Raw genomic sequence first — 24,802 nt, 5'->3', positions numbered from 1 at the left:
TAATATTTAATAAAGTTTATTAGGTTAGTGAGTGCTATCTACAGTCATAAAATAGAAAGGATTTTAAACTGTACAGAGCCATGTCCTGGTGAGGTGAGGAGAGATGGAAATGAGGGAGCACAAAGGGCAGCAGGAGTAGGGAGAACACAGCTTCTTCCCTGCAGCTCTGGAAGACACTGGTTCGAGTTGAAGGCAACCGAGCAGGGCTCCACACACTGGATTTTGTGTCCCACCCTGCAGCAGAAACTAGTACAAACCCCTACGTTGAAAAACAAAACCTCCTATAATATTAGAATAAAAACGGGGCACGTCACACCCCACCCAGTCTTGGCACCAACTCTGTGCTTTAAAAAATATACTATGCAAGTAGTTTATTTTCAAAAAGGTACCCTACAGCAGCTGTTTAAAACATGTTCTTATACATACACCCCACATATATATATTAACATTTTCAGCAACTAAACTCATTTGTACCTACACAAAACTGAAGGGATAACTCAAAAGCAAAAACAAAACAAAACAATCACACAAACATTTTTCAAGGAAAAAAAAAACACACAAAGAAATGTGCAAAATAACCCCAGAAAGGCAGCATAGTAACCTGTGGAGAGGTCAAGAGAGCAGCTCCTGCTAACAGAAGAGTGCCACCTCTTTACTTGGCTACTGAGGATCTATTTGGGATGTGCTGATTTTGCCTGAATTGCTCGTCCTGTTTATTGCAGCTCTCTCCTGCTCCCCAGCTCTGGAGAGGTTCAGGTTCCTCTGCTGTGCCTGTCTGAGCCCTGGGGTCGCTGCTGGAGCCCCTGTGACCCTGCTCTGGGACAGAGGGCAGGGAGCCCCTCTGCTGCAGGGTTTGGGGGGCTCTGGGACAGACTGAGCCTGGCTTGGGTGGATTTCAGCAGCTTATCAAGGAGAGGATTCCCTGGCAGTGCCATCAGAGAACATGGAGGGGTCTCTGAGGGCAGAGCCCAGGGCACAGGAGCTGCAGCTGTGACAGATGTGCGACACACACAGACGTGTGACACACACAGACGTGTGACACACACAGACGTGTGACACACACAGACGTGTGACACACAGTCCCAGCCCAGCCAGGGACCCCAGAGCAAAGCTGCAGCTCTCAGCAGGAAGGAGGAGTGTGGGGACACAGCCTGACTGCAAAATCAGCTGTGAAACCCCTGGGAGGAGGCAGAGCAGAGCAGGATGAGCCCTGGTGCTCAACAAGGCAGCAGGAGTCACCAGCTGTGAGACAGCAACAGAGCAGGGTGAGGATCCCAGCACAGACATCAGCAACACAACCACCTTCTCCAAGCTCAGAAGGGTCCTGGTGGAGGAAGGGCTCTTGGTTTTGGCGTTTCAGGGCTTGGGGTTGTACTTTTTTATTTTTTGGCTTTTAAAAACTCATCAATTAATTCTTTATGGTACTCCAGACTCTTTCCAACTCTGCTGGCCATCCTGAGCCTTTCCCTTCTCAGGACGCGGTCTTGACCTTTCTATTCCTAATGCCTCCTCTTCCTCAGATCACGTTTGAATTCTTACTTTTACCATTATTCTTTTCTCACCATCCTTCCCTTTGGCTGGCCCAGAACCATTCCCCTGAGCCCAGGGAGGCAGCACAGCCTCTCCCAGGAGGAGAGGGGAGCACAGGGCTCTGGCAATGTTCCTCTGCTCAGCGTGCTGGGGCAGGGGCTCCCGAGGAGCAGAGCGCCCAGCCCGGGAGGCTGCGGCAGCAACGCAGGGATGCAGGGATCCATCCTCGGCCAGCAGCTCCAGCAGGGCAGGGCCCGGGGCAGCTCCATCCGCTGCGTCCTGGCGCTCACTGGTAGAGCAGGTAACTCTTGAGGGAGGCGGGCAGGGGCAGCGTGGGGATCTCAGCCAGCCGCTCCTTGCCCAGGGCCAGCCGCACCGCCCGCCGGCACAGGTCCATCAGGGGCAGGGGCTCAGCTGGGGACAGAGAGCAGAGACATCAGCGGCCCTGCCCGGGGGGAGCAGCCTCACCCGCTCACCACCCTGCTGCCTGTAAACCCCTGGAACTCTCAGCAAAAGCACTGAACGCCTGGCACAAGGGGCACACTCACACCCTCATCCTGCTGCTTCTAAACACCCAGAGAACACTGGACCAGAGCACTGCACACCTGGCACAAGGGGCACACTCATTCACTCACCCTGCTGCTTCTAAACACCCAGAGAACACTGGACCAGAGCACTGCACACCTGGCACAAGGGGCACACTCATTCACCCACCCTGCTGCTTCTACAGCCCCCTGAGAACACTGAACACCTGGCACAAGGTGCACACTCATTCACCCACCCTGCTGCTTCTACAGCCCCCTGAGAACACTGAACACCTGGCACAAGGTGCACACTCATTCACCCACCCTGCTGCTTCTACAGCCCCCTGAGAACACTGAACACCTGGCACAAGGTGCGCACTCACCCACTCACTCTGCTGCTTCTAAACCCCTGGAGCTCTCAGCAAAAGCACTGAATGCCTGGCACAAGGTGCACCCACCCTGCTGCTTCTAAACCCACAGAGAACACTGAACGCCTGGCACAAGGGGCACACTCATTCACTCACCTTGCTGCCTGTAAACCCCTGGAACTCTCAGCAAAAGCACTGAACGCCTGGCACAAGGGGCACCCACCCTGCTGCTTCTAAACACCCAGAGAACACTGAACCACAGCACTGCACACCTGGCACAAGGGGCACACTCATTCACTCACCCTGCTGCTTCTAAACCCACAGAGAACACTGGACCAGAGCACTGCACACCTGGCACAAGGGGCACACTCATTCACCCACCCTGCTGCTTCTACAGCCCCCTGAGAACACTGAACACCTGGCACAAGGTGCGCACTCACCCACTCACCCTGCTGCTTCTAAACCCCTGGAACTCTCAGCAAAAGCGCTGATCCCTGGCAGGTGTGCAGCCCCTCAGCCATCCACATCTCCAGCTGAATCCAGGCCACTCCAGCCAGTGTGTGAATGGAACAACCCCACAGCAGCAGCTGGAAGTTCCTCCTCTGCAATTCCAGCCAGAACACATCTTGCAGCTCATGCCTCTTGCTGCAGTACCCAGAGAGCCTCAGGGGTCTGGGGACCCTGAAAGCAGCATGATTTAGCCCACACAGGAGGGGAACAGCTGCCAGCCCCTCATTTATACTGCAGAGCCATCTGTCAAAGCTCTGCACCCTGACAGTTCCCTCCCATGTCACAGGCCCAGGAAGGATACAAGCCCTTGGCTATCTTTTTCTGCATCCTGCACTTAACCCCCTGAACAAGATAATACAAGTTTTTCAGGAATGGCACACGGGGCCTTGGCTGCTCAGGAGTCACTCACAGCAAGAGGGGACTGAGGTCAGAGCCAGGCTGAAACACCCCAGCTGCACAGGAGGAAAAAAATCACTGCTGAGCCTGCCAGAGCTCACCCTGACCCTGCTCAGGCCTGAGGGGCTCCTCCTGCCCCAGCCGGGGCTGACACATCCCAAAGCAGGTAAATGCCATCCTTCCGTGGCCTGAGGGCTCTGCTGCACCACCAGGGAGCTGCCTTTGCCCACAGAAAGCTCCCACAGACAGGTGAGCTTGGCTCAGAAGCTGCAGCTTCCACAGCTTTGGCAGATGCCTCCAGCTCCACAATACACGGACCTGACTTGCCAAGCCCAGCATCCCCACTGCTGCTCTGTGTCACCTGCTCTGTGTCACCTGTTGTGTGCCCAGCCCTGCCCTGTGTGCTGCTCAGCCACCCCGGGGTCCCTGCTGCCCTCCCCAGGCACAGACCCTCTGCTGCTCTGCTCTGTGCCTGGCTGGGCACCGCACAGAGCCCCAGCACTGGCAGCACGCCCTGGCACTGCCCATTCTGAGCACCGGGGCGCACACTCAGGGTCTGCATTCAGAGCCTGCCCCAGTTCTGCCTGCCCTGCACAGGGACAGCAGGACAGAGGCACTGCCCAGCAGCACCCCCAGCACAAGGGGCCTGACCCCCAGAGCCTTTAGATACCTACAGAGCAATCACATTTCAGCTCAGGGGCCTCTAAAGGAGAGGCTCTTCCACAGAGACTCAGGTCTGTCCTCACCTGGTCTGCACTGAGCAGAGCAGCAGAGAAAGCACACACACACACACACACAGAGCTGACCTCCTTCCATTCACTAGCACCACAATAATCCCTGACAGGGCTGCATTGAGTGCTCACGAGTGCTCAGAGCCAGACACCTTCTTTCTGTCAGTGCCAGAACAGCATCCATCCCTGCTGGCCTGCTGCCCACGATTCACTGCTCAGCCCAGGGCTCACACCACAGCTCCAGCCTGGAGATGGCCCTGCCCCAGCCCAGGGCTCACACCACAGCTCCAGCCTGGAGCCCTGCCCCAGCCCAGGGCTCACACCACAGCTCCAGCCTGGAGCCCTGCCCCAGCCCAGGGCTCACACCACAGCTCCAGCTTTACCCAGCCCAGGGCTCACACCACAGCTCCAGCTTTACCCAGCCCAGGGCTCACACCACAGCTCCAGCTTTACCCAGCCCAGGGCTCACACCACGCTCACACCACAGCTCCAGCAGCTCCACACTCCCTGCCCTGCAGTGGAGCTGCAGGGTTTGGCCTGGGTTCCCAGGGGCCTTAGGATGAGGGAAGAGATGAGGATCTGACTCCGTGTTTCAGAAGGCTTGATTTATTATTTTATTATATATATCACATTAAAGCTATACTAAAAGAATAGAAGGAAAGGTTTCATCTCAGAAGGCTGGCTAAGCTAAGAATAGAAAGGAATGAATAACAAAGGTTTGTGGCTCAGACAGAGAGTCTGAGCCAGCTCACTGTGATTGGCCATTAATTCCAAATATCTACATGAGACCAATCACAGATGCACCTGTTGCATTCCACAGCAGCAGATAATCATTGGTTACATTTTGTCCCTGAAGTTTCTCAGGAGGAAAAATTCCTAAGGAAAGGATTTTCCATAAAATGTGTCTGTGACAGGGCCCTGCAGCAGAACCTGTTTCCTGGAGCTGCTGACACCCCTGAAGCTGCTGTGGAGAAAGAGCTGGGCTTTCTTTGGGTGAGAAACGCCAAATGCCAAGAGCTCTCTGCTTGGTCTTGCAGAGCTGAAGTGCATTTCCCAAAGCACCTGTAGGTTTTGCTCCTGCCCCTTTGCAAGGCTCTCCTGGTCACTCTGACAGCCCAGTTCTCTGCTGGCAGCTCTGTGGCACTCAGGGTTTGCCAGTGCTGGACACCTCCTGCACAAACACGAGAGCCCTTGAGCAGACACTGCTCTGGAATGCAGGGGAAACTGCTCTCCATACCAATACTGCCAAATTTATTTCACTAGTGACATAAATCCAGATTTTAATCCACTTCCTTCACCTCTCTCCTCCACCCTACCCAGAAGACTGAGTCACAGTCTGGCCCCATGGGAACTTCTGACTATGAGAGATAACAGATTTTAGCACATTTGGACAGCCAAATTTATTACTAAGCTTAGCTAGAGACTGTTAGTAAAAGGGCTGGCATGTGAGCTGGGCTGACAACAGCACCCAGCCCCTGCTAGACACGAGCACACCCTGCTCTGAGAGGGACAGGGGAGTGAGCCACCTTCTGAGAGATGGAAAACATTCCCATTTTCTCTTAGAGGGGAGGATCTGTCCCTGTTCTTGCCTGCAAGGGACTTCAAACATCCCCTTGAAGGAAGGGGACTGTCCCAGAGACTGTTTTCTGTAAAGAGACACCAGAATTGCAGTGCCAGTAACGCAACTGTTGGAAGAATTCTGGTATCAATACAAGGTTTCCCATTTCCAGCTGGACAACTGGCATCACCTCCTGCCACCAAACCACCTCCCCAGGCCCTGCCTGCTCCCTGCAGAGGTGACAGCAAGGTGTGCAGACAGACAGACAGACAGACAGACTCTGTGCATTGTCCATGGGGGACTCAGAGCTGCACCCAGCAGTGCTGCTGCTGACACAAATCCTCCCGTCGCAGGCATCTTTCATGAAAAATCTTTTCTTTAAGATTTCTCCTCCTGAGAAGCCTCAAGAACAAAATGTAAACAATGGTTATCTGCTGCTGTGGAATGTAACAGGTGAATCTGTGACTGGTCTTATAGAGTTGTTTCTAATTAATAGCTAATCACAGTCAGCTGGCTCAGACTCTTTGTCTGAGCCACAAGCTTTTGTTTTCATTCTTTTTTTTTTATTCTTAGTTAACTTTCTAATAAAATCTTTTTTTCAGTATAGTTTTAATATAATATATATAATAAAATAATAAATAAAGCCTTCTGAAACGTGGAGTCAGATCCTTGTCTCTTCCCTCATCCTCGGAGCCCGTGAACAGTCACACTCCTCCGTGCAGGAAGAGGAGAACCCGGCCCAGGATTTGGCCTGGGATGGTCCAGGACGGCCCAGCAGGGCCAGAACAGGGCCAGAACAGGGCTCATACTCACGGTCCAGTCCGTTCAAGTAGCACATGCGGATCTCGCAGTGGCCCCACACGGCGCTCACCACCGGGTACAGCTTCTTGCCCTTGAGGCCCCGGAAGGCCACCCCCATGTACTGCCCGTCCACGATGAAGCTGAGCGTGCCATCGTCCATGTCCAGCACCACCAGGAAGGAGTCGGGCACGATGAAGGTCTCGTCGGGCTCCAGGAAGGCGGGGTAGGTCTTGCTGGGCTGGTTCTTGCCGTCGTGGTAGAGTCTGTTGCGGCCCAGGTCCCAGCCCCAGGACTCGTGGTTGTTGCCCACGAGGGTGGTGTAGCCCACGGAGTGCAGCGGCGCCTCGGCCGTGGCCACCCCCACGACGGCGTGGGTGCCGCGCTGGCGCATGGCCCAGGTGATCTGCCACACGTGCAGCCCCCGCGTGTAGCCCACCTTGCCGCGGATGGCGTCCGTGCTCTGCGCCACCGGGTGCCGGTGGAACATGAGCTTGTCGTCCTCCTTGACGAACACGTTCAGCGAGCGGTCGTCGTTGTTCCACGAGTGCAGCAGCTGCACCTCGTAGGACACGGGGGGCATGTCCAGCAGCAGCTCCAGCCGCGTGGGCTTGCTGTAGTCCAGCCCCTGCAGCTCCTGCTTCAGCGGCCGGTACACAGGGTCCCTCATGTCCACTGTCTTTATCCCCCCCGTGACCTTCTGACCCATGGCTGGCCTCCTCACAAGCTCATGGATTCACCTGGCAGCTCCTGCTGTCATCCAGCCCCGCAGCAAAGGCTGCCAGGAGGCTCTGTCCAGATGCGCGCCGCTCAGGACTGCCTAATGGACGGAAAGAACAACAAGAGACGAGTTAAACATTAGCACACTCGGCGCCGTGTGCCACACTGACAGAGCACAGCCTTCAGCTGCTTGTCCCGACAAGGCGTGCTCCCTTCCCAGCAGCTGCCCACGGGTGCAGGGCTCAGGAGACAGCTCTCTGCAGCCAAAGCTGTGCTGAGTACCTCAGGGCCAGGCTGCCAGTCCAGAGCAGCAGCCCAAAGCCGCTGGGGGACCCCCATCCCAGCAGCTCTGGCCCCTCCAAACCCCTGCAGCAAGGGCAGATAAACCTTTGCCTGGCTCGTCCCAAGTGAGCAGCTTCTCAAGAGGGAAAGAAATCCCCAGTTGCAGAGTCCAGGGGGAGGAGCAAGATCCTTCCCACAGCTGAGCAGTTTTCCTTCCAGATTGCAGAGGAACCTCGGAGAGGTTTGAGCCAGCTTGGCCAGAGATCCCTGCTCGCTCCGTGCACCTCTGCTCCAGCACTGCGTCCACTCCAGTGCCTCTGCTCTCACTCGGCAACACAAACAGCCCTCTGTCACACAGCTGCCAAACTGGGGGCAGCTATTAGAATTAGGAGTGGGAGGGGTGCAAACGAGCTTTCTAAGAAAAAAAAGTGTTATTTTAACATTTCCTGAAGTGAGGCAATCATGCAGCGCTCCTGCCAGCTACAGTCACAACACTTACTCACAACCAAGGACCTCATCTGGCATAGAAAACAGAGCATGAATCAGATCTGGTTTAAAAATAAGATTACTGGACATCAGCAAGGCTCCAGCTAGAAGGTGAACAGGGAGGGCTCACTGTGTTCTGGGTTAGGGGTGAATTCAACAGGTTTTCCCTACGAAGGTATGCCATTGGAACAGTGAGCTAAATCCCAATTTTAAGTAACAAGAGACATGACTATTTTTTCTTTCCTTACCCACTTTTTAAAAAAAATCATGAATAGAGAGCAAAATGCCTGAGATCCTTTGAAAGTTACATCCCAATGCACAGGCTGCAGTACAGACATTTCAAACCATTCAGGGACCTCAGATGTTGGGCATAGAGACAGAAGATGCCATTTAAACAGGCCCAGCCATGTTATCAGCTGCTGAGATAAGCACCACACATCCTGGAAGTGAAATAAATGCCATCCACAACATCCAAACAAATCCTGGCCCGTGTAAGCCAGCTGTTCACCAGCTGAAAACAGGAATAACAGCAGAACCAGCTGAGGGAGGGCAGCAGGGGATGGCAGGGCATGTCGTGGCTGAGCTGCTGTGCCCCACGGGTTTCCATGGCTCACAGCTCCTCAGGAGCAGCAGCATCTCCAACCAAGGGATCCCCAGAGCAAACTAAAGCAGACAGCAGCTGAGCTTCCCCAGGACAGGCAGGTTAAAGCTGACCCAAAACAGTGATTTTGGAAAAGGTTCAGTGCAGGCTCCTTCTCAGCTGGGGTGACACCAGACAGCAGCACCAGGTGAAATCCCTGGCATCCCGTGCCTGAGGCACACGGACACAGGCTGACAGCAAGGGACTGGCAAGGCACACGTGGGAGTCCACAGGCAAATCCAGCTGCTGGAATTTGGATTAGGATAAGGGAACAAAACATTGGCAGAGGGAGGAGAGGCAGAGATTTCCTGTGCAGTACACGTGAGAGCACAGCATAGGAAACAAGAACCAAAACAAAGCAGGCTGCAGGAGTGCAGACCTCTTTGAAGCACACAACACCCAGCAGAAGTGAGGGAACACAACTGTGCTCTTCATTAGCAAAACAATGCCTTGTTCATTGTGGCTTTCTGCCTTTTGCCAACATAAGCTCCATCATATTTCTCTGAGGCAGGAAGGGAAAGGGAATCACCCCAGGGAGATTCCAAACACAGGCACCACTCATCCCCTGCACTGCTCAGGAGCCTTTCCCAGGCACTGCTCACAGCAGGTGAAAGCCAATGGCCAGAATAAAGAGAAAGGGGTGAAGAAAGGGAAAAGATTGAAGCAGAGGGTGGGTCAGAGTGAGAGCAGGGCAGGTACAGCCAGCCCACACCAGGATTGAAGTGCAATACAGCTCCTTGTTAGGGCAGGGCAATAATCCCTGCCCACAGCTGGCTCTGCTGCTCCTGGCACCAGGCCTGGCACTGCAGAGTGGCACCTTGCCCTCTGCCAGGAGCACAGTGATGCCCTCACCTCCTAAAAGGAAAAGTCTCTGCATGCACAAGACAATGCAGGCACTCTGCTGCAGCAGGAGGAGACAGAAAGGCTTATCCTGTGAAATTAATGGATTAATGCCCTGGGCAGCTCCACAGAGACACAGGCAGCCATAAATGAGCAGACAGGCTGGGGAATGAGCTGCTGCAGGTTTAAGTACAAATGTAAACACTGAAAGTGCTTTTATCTGTCTTATCAACAGCTCAGGCTTGCTGCAACTCTGCTCTGCTTTGCCAACAGCAGCTCATCCCCACTCCTGCTCCCTGCTATTGTCAGTTCCATTGTTAACCTCATGGGCTTAAAATCCAGGCAGTGAAATCCTAAGGGTGCCTCAGAGAAAAGGATTCCCTGCTATTTTCAGTGAGAATCAGCCCTCCTTTCCATTTAGGTGCTCAGAGCAGGCTGTCAGTTTGCCGTGCTGGAAGGAAATGCCAGGTTCCAAAACTGCTTGCTGCAAACGGATCAGGGCAGGAGACAGCAGAGACATTGAAATGGAAGGAAAATCCTGATGTTAATAGGAGAACACAGCTCTGCAAGCAAGGCACTGCCTGTGCAGGCCAGAGCTGGTGCCCAGCTCAGAAACTCTGGTTCCTCTCAGAGTTTGTCCCTCCCTTGCTCTGCACCTACAGGACACCTGTCTGCAGCACCAACAACAGGAACACACAAAGGATCCTCAGCTCCTTCACTCCTGATCCACTTTTACTTTATTTCTACAAGTCAGTTTACTGTGGCTTTATCTCCTTTCCATAAACTCATTAGGTGTACTTGCACAGATAAGAGGCCAAACCTTTACACACCTCACAGGCTCTGGGTGCTCTGCAGACAATGAATCAGAGCCCTGCCCTAGAGATTTCCAGCCTGGAACACACCTCAGCAGAAAATGAAATATATATATATATATATATATATACACTGCACATGGTCAGGAGCCTCTAACAGCACCAAACTCAGCCCCAAAGAGCCAGGACACCCCATTTCACCTGCTGCTAGTTCAACGCCCTCTCACCCATCCCTCCCGTTTTGGTTCTGGCATTGTCCAGGCAGTTCTGCTGAACATTTCTGGCTGTTTTAGCAATGCCCTCTCACCCATCCCTCCAGTGTCTGGTTCTGGCATTGTCCAGGCAGTTCTGCTGAACATTTCTGGCTGTTTTAGCAATGCTCTCTCATCCATCCCTCCAGTGTCTGGTTCTGGCATTGTCCAGGCAGTTCTGCTGAACATTTCTGCTGTTTTGGCAATGCCCTGTCACCCATCCCTCCCGTGTCAGGCTCTCCAGAACACAGCTCTGAGGTTACTCACAGCAGCACGTCTGAGTCAATGAAAAGCTGAAGCAAAAACCACCACCCAGCCTCAACCAAGCCACTTGCTAGACACTTAAACAAATTTCCACTGTCCACCTACCCAGCCAGTTCCTGTGAACTGCAACACTGCAAAATCTGGCAGAAAGTAACTCTAAGCAACAGGAGAGAGCTCACACTGCAAAGTATTTGTAAGGATGGAAGCGGCTCAGAAGGAGTTCCAAAAGTTTGTGCCAAAGATCATCTCTCCCATTGAAGGCAGGTCACAAACAGCAGCTTTGGTTGCAGAGAAAATGCATTTCTTTAAATGAAACAAGGGAACTCGGGCTGCTTTTCCTCACAGGGGAAGTTCAGTGGATGTTCCAAAGGTCATCAGGCTCCTTCCAGCTCTGCATAAGGTAATTCATGAATGTCAACTGCTCAGCCTGAGCAGCACCTGAACACGGTGGGAAAGGCACAGACATCCCACACTCCCAATTTCCTTAGGTGCGCCCAAGAGATGTGTCCACAACCTGCTTGCAGACTAAAAACCACCACAAGTAAGTCCCATAAGCAGCAGGAGGAAAGGTCACAGGCAGAGGTTCATATCCACAGGTTCACCTTCCTTACACCTCTGTACCTGTCCACCTTCACCTGATTCTCCCTGTGTTATGGAGGCCTTGCACACAAGCCCTGCTGATTTTCCCTGTGTTATGGAGGCCTTGCACACAAGCCCTGCTTCCAGAAGAAGCCTCCCAACCCTCCAAGGCTGAAATCTGTGCCTGGCACATTGCAAACACAACCCCAGCTTTATAACCCAGCAGCACTGAAAGGCCTGGTCAGACTGCCCTGTTTGCTCACTGGTTTTCCCTGCAGCACTGGAGCCATTTGAGGCTGCATTTAGAGAGGCATTTCCTGCACAATTAAGCCACTGTGAATTTTAAACAGTAAATGTTTATGTTCAGAACTATTTGCATTAAAGAACCCCACATAACCCAGAACAAGCCACCCTCTTGCACAACAGCTCCCTGCTTTTTGTTATTTCCTCACTTGATCTGCAGCCTGCACTGCCCATTGCCCATCCCTCATCTCTGTTTAACTATCTGGGTTCATGAGTTTTGTCAGATAAGGAGGGGAGCAGTGGAAAGAATGAAGTTTGATATTTCTACCTGTGCCCAGAGTTTCCACTCCAGTATCAAAAGCAATTTTTGGCTGTGGCCATCACCACCACCAACCCATCAGGACAAAACCCTGGATGACAAAGCACGGCTCTCCCCTAAAACAGCTCATGAATTCATTTTTTAACAGAAACCCACGTTCTCAGCAGCCACCTACCAGAACTCCCCTGTGTCCCTTCCCAGATGACAGCAGGGCAGAGCATTTCCCAAAAAGATGCATTGAAAACACTCACAGTGGAGTGCGAGGAGTCAACCCCTGCTCCCAAAGGCAACACAGCATCAGTGTCAGGAGCCACAGACCCAGCAGGACTCATTCTTTCAGGTAAAGCAGCTGTAACTGGAGCTATTCTAATATTAAGTTGTACAGTTACTGTCTCTTCCTTTTTTCATTTAAGATGTCACACGCACTGCTAACAGTAAAGCAAAAATCCCCAGAGCAGAGCAGCTGCCAAGCACCAGATTACTCAGCCTGTTACTCCCAAACACGTTTATTGTGTCTGAAGCTGCAGCACATGTATTTACATCAAACACATCCCTGCCAGAGGGGAAGTTGTGCAAGTGTCTGGTACTGCTCCTCACTGCAGAGACAGCACTGCTGAAATCGGGGCCAGGCACTGGGAACAAACAAATCCTGGCCCATTGCAAGAGTCTCACCAGGAGCTGGGTGCTGCTCTGCTGCAGGGCCAGAGCAGCACATTCAGCAAAACCAGGGCGTCGTGGTGCACAACTGGGGTTCTGCTCCATCCCTGCTGCTCTCCAATCCTGCTTTTCTCTCTCTCATCAGTTTACTTCTGTAAACCTTCAAAACCAGAGCCTGTCCAGCTCTGGGCAACCTTGTTCCAAAACTTCCATACTTCTGTTCCAAAACTTCTCATTCTTGGGGTTAAGCATCTTCCTCCCTGTCCAAGTCATTCCAGCCAGTTTCAGGTTGAATTTTGTGCTCATCCTCAGGTCAAATGAATCCTAAACAAGTGAATTCAACCCCTTGTCCCAGCTGTTAGTGCCTTCACACCCCACAGCAAATGACTCTAAGCAATAACCGTGGATCAGTTCACATGCCTTACTGCCTTACCTTGGCACATGGAAAATCTCAGCGTTCCTCTGTAATATTCACCCAGATCTCTCCATCCTGGGCTTCCCAAGTGCTGAAGAACAGGACTGAAGTTGCACCCTATGTGTGAAGACCCCAGTGGATGTTTCACCCTTTGAACTGCAGATTCAGGTTCTTCCTGTCCTGAGGTCTGTGGAGTCTGAGACTGTCACCACAGAGGACAAAACCTCACAAGAGGAGACAGCTGAGTCACTGAGGAAGTGACTTTTTTCATGGTGTTTAGGAAACCATTCTGTTCACTTAGCACAAGGATGTTTTCAGAAGTCACCACCCTGCCATGCACCCGGGGCAGGGGCTCCTCACAGCTCCTTTAAGGCAAGAGCCCCAGAGCCTGTCACATCCTCCAGCAGCAGCTGCCCAGAGGCAAAGCCACCTGCCAAGGTGAGTTCCAGCAGGTATTTCCCTGGCCCTGCTCTGAAATGAGATCCTGGGCACAGCAGATGTGCCCCTGCTGCATCAGACAGTTCCTGTAAGGTGCTGAATGATGACAGCAGCATCTTCTCTGCCCTGCCCAAGCCAGCCACAGCCTGGGCTTAGCAATTCTCCATTTCTGGTACAGTCTTGCTGTCCTCCCTCTGAGGACAGGCAGGTTTCAACCTCCCCCTCGGAAACGGCCCTCACATCACACCACCTCTAGGAAGCACTGCAGGAACAGGGCTGCTCCCTTTAACTGGAAAAGATGAAAGCCAAAATCTGGATGCTCACACGGAGCTGATGCTCAGGACAAGTCCTTGGAGGCAGGGACAGTTCTGGACACAGATGGCTGCAGTGCCACAGCCCCGTCTGTGCTCCCCCAAGTCCCTCCACACCTCGGGCTGCGGTTGGCACCCCTGAAACTGCAGCTGTGAGGAGAACATCCTGCACACATCCTGTGCATGGAACAGTGTCTGGCACCCCCTCTCCCACCTGCAGCCTCCCCCTGCACCTCCCAGCCCAGAGGGAGCCACTGGTACCCCAGGTGAGGAGGGGTCTGCACCTTCACCTGTCACAGCAAGCAGGGATCAGCAGCTCCCAACCCTCAGATTTGTTTCCAAGGAACACGGAATTGCCTCCAAGATAAAACCAGCAGTTTTGTTATCAAAGTTAACTGGGTACTTTGCTTTGAAATACAGTTTCTTCCCCTGCATCAAAGGGCTGTTAATTTTAGTCTTGTAGCAAGAAAAAATAAGCAGAAGAAATGAAAGCAGCATCTGCTTGGAAGAGATGAATGCAAGATAAAAGGTGTCTGTGACAGAAAGCTGGCAGCAGCCTTATGTTTTCTATTCAAGTTTAATCTGGGAACAACAACCACCCTTAAACATAACAAAAGCTGTGGAAAAACCCTTTCCAAATCCAACAGCATCGCCAGAAGATGCAATTTCTCTTCTCCAATCACTGCAGCAGCCAGCTGAGGTGAGGAGCCCACACAAACCCAAGCTCGCAATACCAGGGTCAGGTCACCCAGACCTCGGCTTGCTCAAGGCCACAACATCCCTGCTCCAGCTCCCAGCTCCTCCTCCCTTCCCCGGGCCTCCAGAGCTTCCCAGAGGGCTCCCAGAGCAGAAGGAAGCTCCCAAGTGCTGAACCAGGAGGATATTCCTGGCAGAGAGATTGCGCAAGAGGCTGCTCACACTGCCAGCTTTACTGGAACACACTCAGCAGCTCCCCAGAGCACAGCATGCCGGGACAAGGTTGGATTTCTGACTTGTCATTAGCCAAAAAAGTTTAATGACACGGTTGGGCTCTGTGTTTAGCTATAATTGACCTGGGACATCCCATAATTAGGAGGAGACACTGCACATCTCACTGGGGCTGGCAGCGAGCACAGACTCGGTGATGCAATGCTCTGCTTTCCCCATCACCTGAAAGGGTCCCTGGAAAGGCTGTGGTGCTCTGAGACAGGCAGGGTGACCCAAAGGCTTTGGCTGCCTTCCTAAATCATCCACCAAAAGGCTCCACAAAGCAGCAATTTTGAGATCCTTTCTAGCTTGCCTGCTTGAAGCTTTATCCCTGTAAAAGCTCAACCAGACAAATCAGATTTGCAAGCGCAGAGTGCACCAAAAAGAGGAGGATAAAAGCACATTATACAAACTGTGGCTGCAGGAATGCACATGCTGCTTGCAGAGGACATCTGCACTGTAAGGTCGCCAGACAGCCCAGAGCAATTTTTTCCTGGAAATAGCAGTTGTGGCAATACAGAACAAATGTTTGTGCCAAAACAAGTGACCAGGACATGCACTGACTGCAGCACTGCTCACAGTAGCTGCAATAGTGCTTCAAGTGGGAAGGGGAGAAATTTGCCCCTTAGCCTTACTGGGACACACTCAGAAATTCACTCCTAAGCAACAGCTTCACAAGCTTGAGCTCTGTAAATGAAGTGATATTTAGTGGTTTCCTCACCACCTCCAGTGTGCACCATGTCCTGCAGGGGAGGAAGGAGCCAGCCAAGCTCAGCATCTGTGGTGGTGACAGGGAGTGCTAGGGTGGTTTTTATCCCTTCTGTTTCCACCTTTCAAATGCTCTGACACCACCAGGAGTGTGAGCAAGCAGGGTCTGAAGAACACACATGTCCCTCCTCCCCTCCCTAGGGCTCCTCAGCAGACTAAACTGTGGCTTTCCCCTCTCAAACAACAAAATTCCATACCTGTAATTATGCCAACAGCTTTCTGCTGTGACTATCCAGGCTTGGCCGTCCTTTCCACGAGGGCGAGCCACAGAGAGAGCTCTGCAGTGCAGGAGACAGTGATGGAACACTCCTGAGCCCTTATCTGGCCACTCCACAGCTGCCAGCACTTCCAGCTTCAAAGGCAGGACAAAAGCTGCACAGCCAACCTATCCTCCCCACATACCTCAGCCACCACAGGTCCTCATCAGTCAGCATGCCTCCCAAAGAAGTGTTTAACATAAACATTTGGAGAGTCACTTCATTCCTGGTGAACCCAGCTATTTGATGTGGGCCACGGAAAGCTCCCGTGACATCAATGGAAAGTTTCCAGTCAGAAAACCAGGGCTGAGACAGATTAATAGAAGTTAAGAAATAGAGATGAAGCAGCATTGTAGAAACAGGCAAGAGCTCTGTTCTGAAGCAAGATGCACTCAACATGCTCAGGAGCAAGCAGAAGAGAAGCTGCCTTGCTTTTTCAAAGTGTAGAGCTCAAGAGCAGCAGAGATAAGGCAGTTGTGCTGTCTCCAGCGTGCAGGCTTCTGTCCTTTCTGGGCTGCTCGCTCCCAAAGTGTGTTCAGCTGTTTCTTGGCTGCTGCTGAAGCTCTGATTCCTCCTTTGGAGCAGGCTGGATGGCTTGGCCAGGATTTGCTGTGTGCAAACACCAGTCTGAAAGCACTGAGAAAGCCACTGCCACCCACCAGCCCGTGCACCACAACCTCCCAAACACAGCACAGATGTAAACTGTCTGCAACAGCCAATGTCTGGAACATCAAACAGAGCCACCACATCCAACAGCCTTTTCCTCCCACCAGACTAAACTCACCTTGAGGTTTTATTCCTGCAGTCAGCTCATCACACTGCTACTGCTGACCTTCAATGGAAGCATCACCTGAACCTGCCCAGGTAACACCAATGCCTTGGGGACACCAGCCAGGATGGACAGAGCTGGCTGTGGAGCTGTTCACCCTGGAGAAACCCATCTGAGCACAGATGATTGGGCTGCCCAGCTCTTCTGTCAGGCTCCAGGCCAAACAGGGTTCCATGGAGGGCCCTGCAAAGCCACCTTGTCCCTGCTGCCACCCTGCCACCTGCTGGGCCATCAGCTCTGTCCCCCTGGACCCCAGGATTACACCTGGGTCAGACCCATTCCTGCACAGACTCCTCCTGTGGTCCTCTCAGGTGTGCCAGAACCGGGTTTGAGAGCACACTGAATGTTCTCCTGTTGAGAAGGGTTTTATGCCAATGCAATCCCTGCTGTGCACCTTGAAATGGAGATTCCCATGAGGTCAAGGATTCCTTCAGAGCCAGTCCAGACTGAGGATTGGGTGGAGTTTTTGCCAAGTTTGAAGACAGCCTATTCCAAATAACATAAGAGCACATGCCTCTGAACAAGTGCTGGTTGTGGCACCTTCCTCTCCACTGAGTGACTGCAAGCTTCAAGCCCATTTTCCCATCTTAAACACACAGGGGTGTTTGTCCTCAGCCCTAACACACAGCACAGTGCTCTCCAGTGCCCAAATGCATCAAGAAATCTCTTCCACCTCAAGCTCCAGGAGCCACTCAATTCTGATTTCTGACCAAAACTTGCAACTGATGTGGGCACTGCTCCTTGCAGGCAGTCTGCCCAGGTGTCCCCTCCCTCTGGAGGTGTTGACACACATTGCTGTGCCTCCTGCAGATCCAGTTCCGTGTCACACCAGGCTCTCTCAGATTACCCAGATAAAGGCTGGGATTTAACTGATTGTTACTCATGCCACAGGTGCAGGTTTGGACCTGCGTGGCCATTGTGGGCACTCAAGACCTGCCCCTTCAAAATCTCACCAGAGGCAGCACCTGCAGCCACCCTGCTAGCCAGGAGCACCAAGTGTCAGTGAAACAGCTCTCCATTCCTCCAAAGCTGCTCCTTGACACACTTAAAAAACCCAGCTATTTAGCAGCTTGTTGGATCACCTGGATATCAATTAACTAAGGCAGCTATCTGGAAATGACAGCATCCAAGTCCCACGATGGAGCTCAGTCACTGAACCATTAAAAACCATAAGACACGCACCTTGCCTTCTTTCCTCTCCCCATCTCAACCTCCAGCAAGTCAAACGCCCAGCCTGGAACCCCAGAAGCACAGTTTGGTGCGTGGAACCCCATGCACAGCCCCAGAACACGGCAGTGACACTGCGGGGACACCAGGGAGCCCCGACAGAGGGGACAGCACAGCCTGCAGCAGCCCGTGCCTGTCACACGAGCCCGGAACAGAGAGCCCCAGCATCTCCATTTCCTGCCCACAGGCACCAAGCCAGGTACTTTCTGGATGCACACAGCCCCACAGCCCTTCTCAGCACGAGGGTCAGCAGGTTTGCTGCGCAGCTGTTGGAGTTTACAGGAACTGGGAGCAGACAGGAGCCCTCACCAGCTGCTCACACAGCCCTGAGCGTTGCTTTACATGGGCACCTCCTGAGCCTTCAAACCCCAAAGGCAGGACTGCCCTGGGGGACAAAGCAACCCTTCCCTCACTGCCCGCATGTAAACATGATGGGTCAGCCTTCAAATAGCACCGACAAGCAAGGGAGACTCAAGGGTGAGTGAACATAAGAGATTCTCCACGTGGAGCTGCTGCCAGCACAGCACAGCACAGCCCCTCACACCCAGCATCCCCAGTCTCAGCAGCGAGCAGCACAGGCTGCTGTGTGGAATCATTTCAAGAGCCATTCTTGTTCTCCTCTCACTGAGCAGCAAAGCTCTCCCTGCAGCAGAGCCCGACGTGCCACCAGCAATGAGTTAGGCCATCAGGGCAAGAACCTCACTTTGGCCTGCTACTAACCTCCAAACACTATAGCTAGGATGCAGGCATTTTTCACATCTCTGCTTTAAGCAGATTTTCAGTTACAAGAGGCCATTCAAACCAGAATTTATCCACGGAGAAGCTTGCACCAAGAATTTCTAAACATCTGAGACCAATGTAGCCTTCTTATGTAGAGAACTGCTTGGCCTTACCCCTTGCTTGCTTTTCTTGGCACTCCACCATCCGTGGCTCACGTTCTTCAGAACGAAGTTGTTTCTGCAGTTTTTGTGCAACTGAGTGCCTTTGTACATTTATGGTGTCAAAGCCCCATCTGGGATCTCCTCAGGACAGATTCCTGCCTTGATAACATACCAGCTCTCCAAAGAAAGCAGTTTGAAGTTAACATCCACACAGCTGCTCTGACTTAGGAGCTTCATCAAATTCCCCTTCCAGGCGAAAAGAAAAAGCCCATGTTTGGTAACTCCATTCAGACATCACCACCTTCTGCCCCAAAGCTCTCAATTGCTCTCACCCTGCTATCTGGCAGATGGTGCTGCTTGTTGGGGTCCTTTTGTTTGTTTGTTTAAGTAAAAAGCTTTCTCCTTACAGAGGAAGCTTTGTAAGAGAACAAAGAAACGTGTCACTTTCTCCTCCCAGGGGAAGTTTTACGGTTACACAGCAGCAGCACTGCTTCAGCTTCAAGTCTGTCTTCCCATGTTCTAGAAGAGAAAAAACTCACAAAGCCACAAGACAAGGAAATATCAGTGGACAAGGCCCTCCAGCCTTAAGGAAAAAAGCTAAAGCAAAGCCATGTGGCTGTTTCTGTACTAAAAGAGGAAAAGATGCTAACCCAAAAGACACTGAATCTGACCTGCAACGCTGCCGAAGTACAACACACAAAACACCAGAAGGGAGGATGACAGGGCATCTTCCACGTGGATACTGCAAGCCCATGCCTTGCCAACCCCAGCGCCTCACTGTGCACAGATAACACACTTCCCACCTTTTCCACCCCACTGCCAGGACAAGCCACATGGCAGAGCCCATCAATAAAGCCTGGCACTGGCATCCAGCCCAGCCCAGCCAGCAGGGAAAACTCCCTGGTTCCTCTGGGAGTGCCCGGGGAGCAGTGGCAGCAGGGCCACACATGGAGGGGACGAGGAAGGAGCAGCCTGCAGCCCTCATCCCTCCAACCACACTCCCTGGGGCACACACACACACACCCTGCCAGCTTGGCACAGCTGCCCTGCACACTCAGAGCAGGACAGATGTGACACAGCTGTCCCCAGCAGCACTCACACCTGCTCCTCAGTGTGCTCCAGGACATCCTCCTTCCCTCTCCTCTTTGCTGAAGAGCCAAAGTGTTCCTAAAGCCCTGAAGGGCTCTGCCAGGAGCAGCCTGCAGCCCTCATCCCTCCAACCACACTCCCTGGGGCACACACACACACCCTGCCAGCTTGGCACAGCTGCCCTGCACACTCAGAGCAGGACAGATGTGACACAGCTGTCCCCAGCAGCACTCACACCTGCTCCTCACTGTGTCCAGGACATCCTCCTTCCCTCCCCTCTTCCCTAAAGCCCTGAAGGCTCTGCCAGGGCAGCCTGCAGCCCCAGGGCTGGCACAGCTCACTCGGGTTCCCTGGCACAGGACATGGCTCATGCTGCACCAAGGGTTCTGTCAGTGCCTTCCCCACGCCTCCACACTGCCCACACCAAACCAACCTCACCAGGGAAGTTTCTTTTGTATCTCCTTCCCTCAAACACTCCAGGGTTCAGGCAGCTCGTGCCACCCCAGAGCTACAGATAAAAGCAGTTCCTGCACCAAATTAACACCCAGAAGGAGGATTTTTCTTTTTGCTGTAAAAAGCACTTAGTCTGCAAGAGAATTTTCTGACCAATGCCACAGACCAATTTACTTGATCCCAGGAGTTCCCAAAGCGTTACCGTTAAGGGCAGAGCAGTGCAGAGTTAAAAGGGAATGGATGTTTTAGTAGTCCCTGGGAAAACACAGTTAACAGTGGCACATTTTCCCCACCATGTGCTTGGAAACTATTATTTTTTAGCTGTATTTTCTCACACTCAGCAGAGAGCATTTGGCCATTACCTGTAGCCCACATCCCATCTTTGTTAAGGACAGCTGCACTCTTCCCCCAGCAATTATTCATGGAAACAGAGGCAGCTACAGCAATTACTCACATGGAGCAACTCAAGGGAAGATTTCTTTGTTTTCCAGAGCAGTGCAGTAACTGAAAGTGAGTCAACACCTTGACATGAGCTCATTCTGCAAAGGCCACCAGCAGAGGAACCCAGTGGCTGCAGTCTGGTACCAGACACTTACTCACTTTGACTCTGCAGGCACCACAGAGCTTTGTCTGAGAGCAACTGGTGTCTGACTCGTGACTTGGCAGGGCCAGCTGCGGGCATGAGCTCCACCACACACCTGGAGACACAAAGGAGGGGCAGCAGCTCCACAGACAGCAGGTTTGGGGAGCTCAGAGCTCGGGCAGGGCTGCCAGCTGTTCCTCACTGCTGAAATGCTGAGCTGCTCCGCAGTTAATGCATGTGCAAGGCTCCTGCCACAGGACATGAAGAGAAGCTCAGCCCAGCTGGAATCATCTCACTGGTGCTCCCTGCCAGCCCCAGTTAATCCTCAGCCCTGGGTGACTCCAGGCTCAGTAAATACAAGTGTGCTAAAGCCCAAAATTACAGCCACCACTCGCCCTGGCCTCTCAGAGCCCACCAGATGCCAATTCCAGTGTATGCAGAGGCATCGGCCACAAAATGTGACCAAGACACAAACCTCAGAGAGCCACAGAACATACTCCATCCCACATCTTAAATTCTTCAAAAGCCACATTGTGACTTGGAGTATTATCTGTCAGCACTGTCTGCACTCAGTCCCAAGCCCTGGCACAGTGTCCTCACTGGCTCATCAGCTACGGATCTTTAATTCCAGGAACTTAATGAATTCTTAATTAGCCCTCACAAGACAGGCAGACCTTGCAGGCTGCTTTCACTTTTTCTGAGGAAGGGAAATAGGGTCCAGGGGAAAAGAAGCAACGCAGAGACAGGAGAGCAACAAGCAGAGGCCATTCCCCAGCCCCAGCAGCAGCGAGGGGCTGCACACAAACACAGCACGTAGCAGTTCCTGGAACACCAGCCCACGTCCCAGCAGCAGTTTACAAACAAGCCCCAGAGCACATCACAGTGCACTTCAGTAACCTCCCGAGCAGAGGAGAGAGGCTGCAAGGGCTGCTGCACTGCAACAGCCCAACATCCCCTGAGGAATGCACTGAGACTGCTGCAGCTCATCCCCTGCCTGTGACGGGGCTGAGGAGCAAATTGCTGCTTGATGCATCCATCAGCACCACTACCGAGAGCCCTGGCAGGGCCAGCAGGGCGACACGGTGACAGGGCAGCTCAGGGAAGATGCTCCGGCACTTCTGCAAACGGCAGCACGGCTCTGTGGCATTCCTGGCTGTTCCCTTATTAACTCACCACGGAAATATCCCTCCTTGCAGGCTGGGAGAGCCACTGTGACCATCCCACTCTCACTGCAAGGCCCTGGAGGCTCTGCACAGCTTACACCAGCAAGACTGAGCTGGCTGTGCTACTGAGCTTCACAACGCTGCATTTGGTGTAGAAATCAGATGTCAGAGGGGTGGGAAAGGCACAGATTACTCCTGGGACAAAAGGTTCATTGAGCCATCCTGCATTGCTATCATGGAAAAAAAAAAAAAAAAAAAAAAAAAAAAGAAAGAGGTGATCTGTCTCCAAGGAGCAACTCCCATTTTTACAATTGTGTTGTAAACTTCCTTATCTCGAGCCACGGCTGAGACAATTGACAGTTTTTGACTCAGGCACGGCCACCAGGCACCCCGGCTGCCCACTTTAGCCAGGGAATAAGGACAAAACACGGCACAGTCCAGCAGGAGGCTACAGCAACACTGACCTTATAACAACAGCCTAGGTCCTCCGGATAGAGGATTATGTAAGGCTCCGCTGAATTCGCAGAGGTTTATGTAGTAAGCGAAGACACACACCAAGCAGACCTTGTAAGGTGTGCTCCGGAGCCCGCGCGGTAATTTACCGACCCTGAAGGAAAACCCCGCTGCCCTAGCGAGCGATCCGCACCGGTTATCGGTGTTTGCCTTCCAAACCCGCACACGGCACCGAGAACGGCAGCCGCCCCTCCCGCGGCATCCCCGGCGCGGCTGCGGAGCCCCGGGGCCAGCACCCCATCACCGGGGCCCCGAGGCCAGCACCCCACCAGTGCCCCTCATCCCATCGCCGGTGCCCCTCAGACCCCTCGCCCCATCACCGGTGCCCCCGGGCCCCCTCGCCGGTGCCGCTCCCCGCTGCCAGCACCGGGCCCGGCAGGGCTGCGGCCGCCGCTCGGCCTCGCCCCGGCTCCGCAGCTGGCACCGCCCGCGGGCCCGGCCCGGCCCCGCTCGGCTCGGCGAGCACCGAGCGCGGAGAGGCCGCGGAGCCGCCCCGCCCGCCCCCCGCTCCTACCGTGCCCGGGCTGCCCGCCGGACCATGGCCCCGCTCCGTGCCGTGCCCGGGCAGGCCGAGCCCCGCGCCCGCTGCTCCCGGCGCGCCCAGCGGGGCCGGGCCGGCATCACATGGCCCAAATAGCGCCCGGCGCGGCCCCGCTCCGCCCCCGGCCCGGCCCGGGGCGCGGCCGCTCCGCCCGGGCAGCGCCGGCGGCGGGCGGGGCCGGGAACCGAGCGGGGCCGGGCCAGGAGCGGAGCGGGGCCAGCACAGAGCGCGGCCGGCAACGGAGCGGGGCCGGGAACGGAGCGGGGCCGGGAACCGAGCGGGGCCGGGAACCGAGCGGGGCCGGGCCAGGAGCGGAGCGGGGCCAGCACAGAGCGCGGCCGGGAACGGAGCGGGGCCGGGCAGAGAGCGGGGCCGGGAACGGAGCGGGGCCGGGAACGGAGCGGATCCGGGGCGCTGCCGCCGGCGGAGGTGGCGATCGCGGGGCACAGCCACAGCCCGCAGCGACAGCCCCTCTGCCCGTCCCCGGCCCGCAGGCGGCACCGTTTCTGTGTGAAATGTGGGCTGTTCCGTGCCGTTTTGCTACTCCAGCCCGTTTCTGTGTGCAATCCGTGCTGTTCGGTGTCGTTGTGCCACCCTCGCTCCAGGCACGGCTGGCATAGCGGGCAGCCCCGGGCGTGGCGCCGGGGATCTCCGGGCGCTCGGTGACGGCTCCATGCTCGGTGTCCGCACACCCACCCAGAGATCCGCATTTCTCCTCAAAAACGGGGATCGGGCACGGGAAGGGGCTGCCCAGGGAGGTGGCGGAGTCTCCGTGCCCAGAGGTGTTCAGGAAATGACTTTGTGCCACGCTCCGGTTGATGGTGTCATGTCACAGAATGGACTCGGTGATCTCAGAGGTCTTTTCCAACCTAACCCATTCTGCGATTCTGTGATTTGTTTCAGCCACTCCTGGGAATGCCTATTTGCTTTTTAAATACTCATTTGTTTACAGAAATAAACCTGGGAAATACAGTTTTGTTCATTTCAGTCCTCATTATAAAAACAACCCTTTGGACAAATCTGACCCGGTAGTACCCCTTTGAGATGATGAATTTTTCAGTGTTTCCAGACAAAAGACTGGTTTTAGCAGTACTGCTCAAGCTGTAAAGCCGTGGATTGTCATAAATTCAGCAAGCCATATTGCATGGGATGCCTCCAAGGACCACCTAGGAGCTGCTGCAGGAAGTGGTGTGGGTGATTCAGAGGTGGCAGCCTGCCATCTGAGTCACTGTGGAATCAATGCCCTGCATGCTGCTGCAGTTATTGTTCTTGGGGATTGGACATGAGCATGGCTCTTGACATTTCTCATCACTGATGGTCTTGGGGCACGTGTGAAAAAAAAAAGCACAGTTAATTCACTAATTTGTTGAGCATATTTTGATATCTGTGGGGAATAGTTGCTCTATGCCAGCCACTGTGGTCCTTCAAAAAAAACCACATTCTCATCAGAATAAATTTATTACTCTAGCTGACCAGAAACAGCGGGGAGATTGTAGATACAGCACAAATATGTTCTTTAACACCCTGCAAAATAAAAATAGAAGGGTTTATGTCAAACAGATATATATTGGGTAGCTTTTTCAAAACTACTTTGCTCTGACCTGGTCCTGCTCATATTTAAGTTACTTCGCCCCACTGATTTCAGGGAGAAGCGGGGTGGAGGAGTGAGAGGAGCAGCAGGGAAGCTGGAGGAAACCAGACGTGACAAGTGCTGAAGCAGAACTTCTCAGCTTTGTGGTGGCTTCTCGCCAGATGAGATCACAGCTCCTATGGAATCCTGTCTGCTTTTATTTCCTTAATATTTGACTTTCTTGCTTCCTCAAGAAGCAGGAATTGCTAATCTTCAGTCACTTGCTTTGA

At 53.5% G+C, this 24,802-nt stretch overlaps 1 protein-coding gene across 2 annotated transcripts; it reads right to left on the bottom strand.

Annotated features, from left to right (window-relative positions):
- SPSB1 (splA/ryanodine receptor domain and SOCS box containing 1) lies at positions 1 to 23,029 on the bottom strand. Of its 2 annotated transcripts, none has more exons than XM_059487664.1 (3): positions 22,916 to 23,029; positions 6,431 to 7,235; positions 1 to 1,944 (listed from the first exon to the last, which is right to left on the bottom strand). In XM_059487664.1, the coding sequence occupies exons 2-3, from the start codon at positions 7,122 to 7,124 to the stop codon at positions 1,817 to 1,819; spliced, it is 822 nt and encodes a 273-aa protein (XP_059343647.1). In that variant the 5' UTR covers positions 7,125 to 7,235; positions 22,916 to 23,029; the 3' UTR covers positions 1 to 1,816. The 2 variants fall into 2 exon arrangements, with proteins under 2 accessions (XP_059343647.1, XP_059343648.1); XM_059487665.1 differs by lacking the exon at positions 22,916 to 23,029 and adding an exon at positions 7,523 to 7,607.
- Positions 23,030 to 24,802: the final 1,773 nt, after the last annotated feature.

This window comes from Ammospiza nelsoni, chromosome 22, assembly GCF_027579445.1.
Source record: "Ammospiza nelsoni isolate bAmmNel1 chromosome 22, bAmmNel1.pri, whole genome shotgun sequence".
Lineage (NCBI taxonomy): Eukaryota > Metazoa > Chordata > Aves > Passeriformes > Passerellidae > Ammospiza > Ammospiza nelsoni.
Note: the sequence above shows the minus strand (reverse complement) of the source record. Positions and strands in the feature narration are given on the sequence as shown.